This window comes from Panicum hallii, chromosome 2 (genome assembly GCF_002211085.1).
Source record: "Panicum hallii strain FIL2 chromosome 2, PHallii_v3.1, whole genome shotgun sequence".
Lineage (NCBI taxonomy): Eukaryota > Viridiplantae > Streptophyta > Magnoliopsida > Poales > Poaceae > Panicum > Panicum hallii.
In genome coordinates this window covers 9,588,881-9,598,798 of record NC_038043.1, presented here as the reverse complement: position 1 = coordinate 9,598,798, position 9,918 = coordinate 9,588,881, and the positions used below count along the sequence as shown (strand labels likewise).

Sequence of the window (9,918 nt, the reverse complement as noted above, 5' to 3'; positions counted from 1 at the left end):
CACAAATATTTGACCTAAAAAGAGTTAGGGATGCATCTAAGGATCACCAATTTATACCCCTAACTACATACCTTAACCAACGGTATAAAGGGGTTACTAACATGAGTGGATCCATTGGAACAGACAAGCGGTTAGAGACGGCCAGGAAACACACAAAGATCCGAGTCATGCATCACGCTGCACCTCACGAGCTTCTAACTGCTCCACTTGAAGAACTCCATCCGGCACAGAAGCCAGGGGTTTCTTTCCTCTTGTGTGAGGATACAACAGCCTTCATTCCGCTACAAATGACAAGCCTAGGTGCTGCTATTTCCCTCATGTGCCATTGGAAAGCTACTATAGTCTATATCAAGAACAGAGGGATCGAGGGAGATGATATCTTGCTTGAAATTAATCAGGTCATGCTAACTACTAGCCATGCATGATTCGAAAAATAAACAGAAAAACAAAGTGGACGCAGATTTTATATGCCGCGTCAGTTGGAGTGCAAGTAGTTTTCCAGCTGATCCTAACGGGCACACTGTCAGACACAATTGCGAAGATTAAGGACACGTTCTATGCCCTTATGTTGCCTCATGTCTCTTTGTCAAACTGTGCTTGAGGTGTACTAGCTGACGATACAATTTGCTCACCACACCTTAGGTAAGGTTCTGCAAAGATGTGAATCTTCCTGCTGTACAGTATGCTAGTAGTATATAGCTAGTTCTTCAGATCAGATATTTTCAACATCCTTAATTAGAAATCGGTTGTGCGCACTCCCGTACGATTGCATGCTAGGTCGGTGCCCAACCGTACAAAACAAGCTCATAAGAACACGAGTTGGCCACGTAGATTTACACCGAGCGAGCATCTGGCATCCAGGGCCAGGACAGCAGCATGAAACGAAGAGGACTCCCGTTCACCTCCCATCCATCGAACTGGCAACAGGTGCAAGGAAACCATGGGCTGCTCAATCCAACCACCTGCCGGATTTGGATCCAATCAAGCTAGTGACCAACCAACCGGGCAACAACTTTTCTCTCCCGGCCGGCCGGTCATGTGAATTCGCCTCAGATTCTACCCTCTGGTCGGCGCACTAGCTCAAGCATGCCTCTTTTTCACCAGAACTCGAATCCGGCCATCATTCCTGACACGGACAGGTAGCCACAAGCTCGTAAGAAACTTGAGCCAAAAATGCCATGATCTCCTGCAGCCGGAGCGGTGACAGAGTTTTTTGTTTTGTCCGGCGCTCGCTCTTGCGCCCCTTGTGTGGACGGGGTTGAACCACCGGCCCGGCATGACAGCGCTGCCCAACTCAGAGGCCACGCATAAGCTCTTGCTTTGCCTTTGTTTTACTCTCTGATGGCGACCGAATCTGACTCCACTGGGAAACAGGGGTGTTAGCTGGTGAGCGAGGCGAGCCTACCCTGGCCACAGGATGAGCCGAAATGGCGCTGGTGGCGGGCCCGGGGCGGGATGGGGAATTGGAGGAGCTGGATGAGTGTGCGTGATGTCAGTGTGAGGATGATGGAGCAATCATGCTTCGTTTTCGTTTTGTTTTTTTGGTTAGGAGCTGCTTAAATTGTGAGCGGGCTAACTGCCTCTCTGTTTATTTGTTTATTTTATGATGGCATAACCTTATCCAAGCATTATGAAAAGGCATGGAACATATGGGGTATTCTTCAATAATACGACCACATAGATTAGTTAAGTACAAATGTTAGGCCTAGTTGCAAGAAACGAAAATAATTGCTGCTGGGCCGTTCAAACAGAAAAAATGGTGTTGTATTTCTACTGATTAGTGTATCTATTTTAAGCCTATATGATTAGCATATATGCCAGATGAAAGTAATGGTTGGAGATGCAATAATTACATCAGCAGGGAATGGAAAACTTATTTTGTTTGAGGTTAATGAAGAAGAACATATATAGAACTGATCTTAAAAACGCAGCATGCATGCATTTGTCAAAGTTCGGTAAAAGGTACTAGTAACAAATCTAGCATTTGTTGGTACTGCCTGAATGATCTCGTGGTCGTGGGTAGTAGAAGTCCCAGGTTCTTGGCCTGAATTCAGTCCTCAAGGGATAACTCCAGAATTAAAAAGGGAAACTCATTGTAGTTGCAACTAACATGTGAATAGTAATACTCATATTTAGCACTACAATCGGATTTTCCATTATGTATGGTATTTTTAGTATCCTAAGTGCTCTGTTTTGCAAACTCCAAATCATGTCTAACTTGCAACATTGAATTGGTAATAAACTGCATATGTAACAATCTCTCAATACGATTCACGCACTAAAAGAGGGCCAGCGAGCGTGGCCACGTCGCGGGCCATTCCCCGGTCGTTGGATCGGTCAGGCAGACGGTCTAGATCGTGTGAGTTCCAGGTTTTCTTTTTGCAAAAGGGCTCTTCGATTTATTGAAAGGAAGTGCGCTAATTTTTCACAAAACCCTTGAGCTTTACTTAAATCATACCGCAGTCCGAGGGCTCTCACAGTGTTTTTACAAAACCCCTTTAGATTTTGTTGAAATTAACCCGTAGTCCATCTTTGGTTATTTAATAAAACAAACCTTAGACTTTCACAAAATGAACCCACATACCAACCCTTCTCTTCATCAATTTACAAAATAGACCTCTCTCGCTCGTGAAATTAATCCGCAACCCAATTTTGTTTACTGTTTCACCCAAGGAGCCTCATTTTCCCATAAAATCAATCCATGCTCCACCTTATGACACGTTATTCTTGAAAAAAGAACCTCCATATTTTAGACAACTAACCCACCACAATCTGAGACCCCATTTTTAGAAGGAAAAACCATACGAACCCTATAGCAATACATCATTTCTAATACTGATACTACTTTTATTTACATAAATAAAGTACCGAAGCAACATAAGATCCTATTTTGCTAAAAGTATTATATCGTACCACCGTTCTTCTATGTGGCTTCTCATGCATCATATTTTCATATGACCCCTACTTTCTTAAAGAAAATACCATCACATTTATTAATTGCCAAATTTCGTGACCAAAAATTGAATTCTCCTCATTTCGCAATTACATTAACCTTATGGCTAATTACGCTCCGCCTCCCTAATAAATAATTTCACCCCTTATTTTACCATAATAAATACAGCAAAAAATATCATAGTTATATTTCGATATGCAAAATAATATATTACTTAAATAATAGCGACACGACAATAGAGTTCCCAAAATATATACCAAGCGCAACAACGGGCTGTAGACTCCAACACCTATGCGAAAATAACGAAGCGATGGATTTATCTTACCTACATTGCTTAAAAAATTGTACATTTGCATACATACAATAATTACTACTCTATGTATGAATTAAAGTCTATATCAACTACAATACTACGACACGAAATGCAGGCCCTGCATGGCAAAGCCGCGTGCCTTTCTAGTTTGAAAAGAAAAAAGAAGTAAAAAAGAACTGTACAATCCACATTCTGTAAAAGAAATCAATTTACATCCGAAATGGCAGTATGGAGTTTCATAGTAAATGTTAACCATCAACACGGAAATGCTGTCCCTCACCTCCTTAAAATCGAAATTTATTCTATCTTTGACGGAAACTTGTGGGAAAACAAAATAAGAGACTTCACTTCATTATTTGCTATCACATAAACACACTACTTCATATTCTTCATGTTTCCTATACCACGGTGGAACTCAAATAATGAATTTGAGCTGGGTCCTTGCCTCCTTTAAACATATCCAGTCAAGTATGAATTTGCAAGATGTGCACATGCATAGCTAGACAGGGGAACACACCCTCTGTCCTTGGTAGAACAGATACCCCAGAGCATCAAAACTTTCCAAAATTATAAGATAAAAAATAATCCATTACAGCTTAAACCCTTATGGAAGCCTTCCTCCATAAACCCCTATAAATACCCTCCATGACAGCCCCAAAACCACAACACAAGCAAAGCACTCACAGCTTCCCAAACCATCTCTTGCTCTGTTCACTAGCTTCCAGCAACAGCTTGCATTGTCAGCCTGCTCAGATGGGCAAGGAGGTGGACGTGTCCACTCTGGAGGCCGGCGGCGCTCGCGACTACGCGGACCCGCCACCGGCGCCGCTGGTGGACATCGACGAGCTCGGCAAGTGGTCCCTGTACCGCGCCGTGATCGCCGAGTTCGTGGCCACGCTGCTGTTCCTGTACATCACCGTGGCCACCGTCATCGGGTACAAGCACCAGACGGACGCGTCGGCGTCGGGCCCCGACGCGGCGTGCGGCGGCGTGGGCATCCTCGGCATCGCGTGGGCGTTCGGCGGCATGATCTTCATCCTCGTCTACTGCACCGCCGGCATCTCCGGCGGCCACATCAACCCGGCCGTGACATTCGGGCTCTTCCTGGCGCGCAAGGTGTCCCTGGTGCGCGCGATCCTGTACATGGCCGCGCAGTGCCTGGGCGCCATCTGCGGCGTCGCGCTCGTCAAGGGCTTCCAGAGCGGCTTCTACGCGCGCTACGGTGGCGGCGCCAACGAGGTCAGCGCCGGGTACTCCACCGGCACGGGGCTCGCCGCCGAGATCATCGGCACCTTCGTGCTCGTCTACACCGTCTTCTCCGCCACCGACCCCAAGCGCAACGCCCGCGACTCCCACGTTCCGGTAGGTGCACACACTCTTGACTCTTGAGTTGTGATTTTGCACATTGCAAGAAGCCAAGAACTCGCTGTGCTGATTCATGCCGACGAATTGATCAGGTGCTGGCGCCCCTGCCAATCGGGTTCGCGGTGTTCATGGTGCACCTTGCCACGATCCCGATCACCGGCACGGGGATCAACCCGGCGAGGAGCCTCGGCGCCGCCGTCGTGTACAACAACAACAAGGCCTGGAGCGACCAGGTATTGCATCTCTCCCTTCGCACATTCTGCAAGATTGCAGCAGCTGGCAATTATAAACTGTTAGGTTTAATCGATTAATTGTCCTGGATAAACTGACAATTTTGTTCATTGTTGCAGTGGATCTTCTGGGTGGGTCCGTTCATCGGCGCTGCGATCGCGGCGCTGTACCACCAGATCGTCCTCCGCGCCAGCGCCAGGGGCTACGGCTCCTTCCGGAGCAACGCCTAGGCTCGTCGTCAACCTCCACGGCCGGCCAGATCGTGACTGATCTCTTCCTCCTCCGGAGTTTAAGTTGAACGGAGAGCGAGAGCCCCGGTGTGGTCAATGCAGTAGCAGTAGTAGCTTCAGTCAAGTGTTGGAATTGCCAGCAACGGCAGGGAAAGTGTTTGTGTTATGTGGAAAGCAAGTGTAACTTCGTCAATGTGTGTACCATGTTGGCTTGAAGTCAAATTAATAAAGATGTTGGCTTGGCCTCCAGTTAATGAGTGCACCTGTTAATGAATTGAACTTTTACACCTGTTAATGAATTGAACTTTTACTCAATTTAGAAAGCTGCACCTGTTAATGAATGGTTATATAATGGCGGTCCTTATGAGCTAATTGTTCTATACCTCTTGCTTGGTGTAGCTTGTTATATGGTTTGTGAGTGGGAACTTAGTTTCCATCTAGGTATGCGTACTTAGATTGTTGCTGCTGCATATTCAGCTCCTGATGCAGCTGCTACTGTTGTTTTCTTGATTGAGCCAATGACCCTATTGGTCAAGAAAAGTTTTCTGATACGACAGCCTTTAGAAATAATGCACAACACACGGATTCTTGCAACAATGAATAGAACTAGCACAATCAAATGCAGGCGAGCAAGCTGCACAGACAGAATAAACTGGGGAACACACAAAAGAAAGTTTCCATGAGATCCAACCTCATGTTAGTCTTTATTCAAATTCATTTGGTTTCATTCATCATATAGAACATAAAGAATTTCATATGTGCAATAGTTTGTTCCAAAAGTTAAATATTATGTTAGTTTTCCTCCAAAATTCATATGGTTTTCTTCGTTTCAAAGGAGGCCTAAGATAAAACTATCATTCGCACTTTTCTTTTATCAAAAATCACGTCTTCTTAGGTTACTAAAATTTTAATGTCACAAAGAACAAACTAACTGTGGCTATATCATTTAGAAGCTATGGAGCAAATACAGTACTCCCTCCATTTTTAAATGTATAATGATTTTGTACACACACATACATTAAGGGGTGCTCATCCTATATGCTTAATCTTGAAACTTTGTATGGTTGTGCATAGGCCTTCCATATCAATAGCATCACAAGTGGTACACATGGTCTGCATGATATATATATATATATATATATATATATATATATATATATATATATATATATATATATATATGGTAGTCTATAGAGCCGGACACCAACAAACCAACAATTATAGGGTGCTAACAACTTGTCAACCATCTGAGTTATAGTGTGTGACTAAGCTTTTCTTTTGTTTTTTGCGCTGATCAAATCTCTGACGGTGACCTAATTTTATTCCATTAGCAGGGGTGTTAGTGAGTGAGCCCGCCTCTGTCCTGGCCACAGGACGAGCCGAAATGGTGCAGGTGGTGGGCCCGGGGTCCATATGGAGATGGATGAATATGATGTCAGTGTGAGGATAGGGGTCGGTGTGGTTCTTCGGAAAAATAAAAAGGATAGGGGTCGGTGTGGGGCGGCTCTCTGAACCAACTATCAAGCACAAGGGAACTAACTGGCTTCTCCTCTCTTATCCCAAGGTGGCATGCATAACCTTTTCCAGCGAAGCAAGAGAACAAGGCGTGGAACATATGGCGTATTCTTCAATAATACGACCGAATTAACTAGAATATTGGACCACTTACAGGGAGATAAATTTGTAAAAAGAGTGCAAAAATAGAAGGATACCTATATTCGAAAAAATATTTTTAATTCCAAAAGCTGGTGAACCAACAATATGGAAGTGTTTCTCTACTCCGTAATACAACAGAAATTCACGCAAAATGGGGATGAATTGGAGACTAATTTAGCATTGCATAACATGTGCAGACTTCTCATCCTTCATATGCTTCCTAAATTATGTATGGTGAAACTTAAAAATTGTGGTTGAGCTGGACAGCATGATATATGATATGTCCAACCAAGTAAGAACTTGTAAGACATCCAAATGTATAGCTACAGGAACATTTGTGTGTCCAACGTAAACCAGCTGCTCATCCAACCTTTCCAAAATGAAAAGAAATAACATGAATTACAGCTTAAACCTTCATGGACCTTCAACCCCTATAAATAGGCCTCATGACCCAACCCCAAAACCACAACGCAGCAAGCACTCATAGCTTGTCAAACAGCTAGCTCTTGCAAAACTAGCTTCTAGCCACAGCTTGTTGGCAAGCCGCGTAAATGGGCAAGGAGGTCGACGTGTCCACTCTGGAGGCCGGCGGCGCCCGTGACTACGCGGACCCGCCGCCGGCGCCGCTGGTGGACATCGACGAGCTCGGCAAGTGGTCCCTGTACCGCGCCGTGATCGCCGAGTTCGTGGCCACGCTGCTGTTCCTGTACATCACGGTGGCGACGGTAATCGGGTACAAGCACCAGACGGACGCGTCGGCGTCGGGCCCCGACGCGGCGTGCGGCGGCGTCGGCATCCTCGGCATCGCGTGGGCCTTCGGCGGTATGATCTTCATCCTCGTCTACTGCACCGCCGGCATCTCCGGCGGCCACATCAACCCGGCGGTCACCTTCGGCCTGTTCCTGGCGCGCAAGGTGTCCCTGGTGCGCGCGATCCTGTACATGGCCGCGCAGTGCCTGGGCGCCATCTGCGGCGTCGCGCTCGTCAAGGGCTTCCAGAGCGGCTTCTACGCGCGCTACGGTGGCGGCGCCAACGAGGTCAGCGCCGGGTACTCCACCGGCACGGGGCTCGCCGCCGAGATCATCGGCACCTTCGTGCTCGTCTACACCGTCTTCTCCGCCACCGACCCCAAGCGCAACGCCCGCGACTCCCACGTTCCGGTAGGTGCACACACTCTTGACTCTTGAGTTGTGATTTTGCACATTGCAAGAAGCCAAGAACTCGCTGTGCTGATTCATGCCGACGAATTGATCAGGTGCTGGCGCCCCTGCCAATCGGGTTCGCGGTGTTCATGGTGCACCTTGCCACGATCCCGATCACCGGCACGGGGATCAACCCGGCGAGGAGCCTCGGCGCCGCCGTCGTGTACAACAACAACAAGGCCTGGAGCGACCAGGTATCGCATCTCTCCTCTTCGCACATTCTGCATGATTGCAGAGCTGTTAGCTATGGTTTCTTCGATTAATTGTCCTGGAATAAACTGACAATTTTGTTCACTGTTGCAGTGGATCTTCTGGGTGGGTCCGTTCATCGGCGCCGCGATCGCGGCGCTGTACCACCAGATCGTCCTCCGCGCCAGCGCCAGGGGGTACGGCTCCTTCCGGAGCAACGCCTAGGCCGGCGACCTCGTCGTCGTCAACATCTACGGCCGGCCGGCTGTGGCCGTGACTGAGCTCTTCCTCCTCCGGAGTTTAAGTTGAACGGAGAGGGAGAGAACCGGCGTGGTTAATGCAGTGGCAGTAACTTCAGTCAAATGAGTGTGAAGCGTGCAGTGCTGGTAGCACAAGTGTTTGTGTGTGCATTGTGTGGTGCGCGTGCTGCGGAAAGCGAGTGTAATTTTTTCACGCCTGTGTATCCATGTGCCATAAAAGTCAATAAATAAGAGAGTTGATATACTTTAGGTGACTGGGTTTTTTTACCAATCATTCTACATTGTCTTTTCTTTCACCTACAAAGTTCTCTACTTATTAAACTACAATTCACCTACAAGGTTCAACCCGAAAGCTTAAGTTGATGAGATGGCAATGCACTTTATACTTCAACACTCCTCTCACATAGAGAGCTCCATAAAAGAAAAAAAAATCCAATTTATATTTCGAGATTCTCGAAATATCGTAAAGTCTGATTTTAAACCTTCAACTACAAAATAGGATAACGGAGACCATCCAACCGTTGAAACCGGATAAATTTGGCCCTTTAGGTCATTTTTAATTTTTGTAAAAATTAGAAATATTCAAATTTAAACTAAAAAAGCATAAGTAATTCATTTTAAAGCATAAGTAATACAAAACGGGTGCATTTCTCTAAAATTGTAATCTATGTAGTAGCACTCTACTTCCTAGTATTTGCTTGCTTGTAATTAAGCCTATTACTTTTAAATAAATAAGATTCAAATAGAGCAATAATAGATAGGTTATATTTTTAGAAAAAAAACTGGTACTAATTTCATAATTTTCTAATTTAAAATGAATTAGTTTTGATTTTTTTAATCTTACCATATTTTTTTATTTTCTAGAAAAATACAAAAACACCTTTAAAACCATCCAAATGGCCAAACTTGTCCTGTCTCGACGGTTGGATAGTCCTTGTTATCCAATTTTATAGTTAAATGTTGAAAATCATATTTTGTGATAGTTTAAAGGAAAAATTGGATTGGTTGGTAGCACCGAAAGATCTGTACTTTAGAAATATACCATTAAAAGATTTATGTTAAGATATTTATCATGGAAAGATTACTCCGTTATGAAAATATACCACTCCATCCACTTCAACGTTAAATGGTGGTATTTCAAACCATTTTATCCCTGCCTTCTCACATCTGCATCACGAGATGCCCTTCTTCTACCGTTGAACTGGAGGAGCAGTGCAGGAGGGCTCGACCGCAGCGTGGCGAGGAGCAGGCCAGCGGGACCCTCCTCCTCCACAACTCCCCGCCGGCCACCGCGGAAGGATGGAGCTGTTCGTCCAGCCGCCCATTTCACGACGTCCGTGGCGCCTGCCTCTTCCGCCGCTGCAACAATCGCAGTACATCCATCGCCGCAGCCACCGCAGTACAGAGGACGCGGGCACGGGCAGCAGCCTTGCACTTTGCTTCGCCCCGTGGTGGTGTGCGCCTGCTGCCAAGCCTGGTTCTACTCAGTCAAAGTCCTATGTTATTCACCACTCGATTC

General features: G+C 45.9%; 2 protein-coding genes across 2 annotated transcripts; both read left to right on the top strand.

The window, feature by feature from the left end:
• The first annotated feature begins 3,939 nt into the window (after nucleotides 1-3,939).
• Nucleotides 3,940-5,346, top strand: LOC112882171 (aquaporin PIP2-6). Its single transcript, XM_025947158.1, has 3 exons — nucleotides 3,940-4,628; nucleotides 4,724-4,864; nucleotides 4,982-5,346. The coding sequence occupies exons 1-3, from the start codon at nucleotides 4,020-4,022 to the stop codon at nucleotides 5,090-5,092; spliced, it is 861 nt and encodes a 286-aa protein (XP_025802943.1). The 5' UTR covers nucleotides 3,940-4,019; the 3' UTR covers nucleotides 5,093-5,346.
• A 1,867-nt stretch (nucleotides 5,347-7,213) lies between these two features.
• Nucleotides 7,214-8,648, top strand: LOC112880735 (aquaporin PIP2-6). Its single transcript, XM_025945486.1, has 3 exons — nucleotides 7,214-7,908; nucleotides 8,004-8,144; nucleotides 8,254-8,648. Exons 1-3 carry the CDS (start codon nucleotides 7,300-7,302, stop codon nucleotides 8,362-8,364), a joined length of 861 nt encoding a protein of 286 aa, XP_025801271.1. The 5' UTR covers nucleotides 7,214-7,299; the 3' UTR covers nucleotides 8,365-8,648.
• The last annotated feature ends 1,270 nt before the right edge of the window (nucleotides 8,649-9,918 follow it).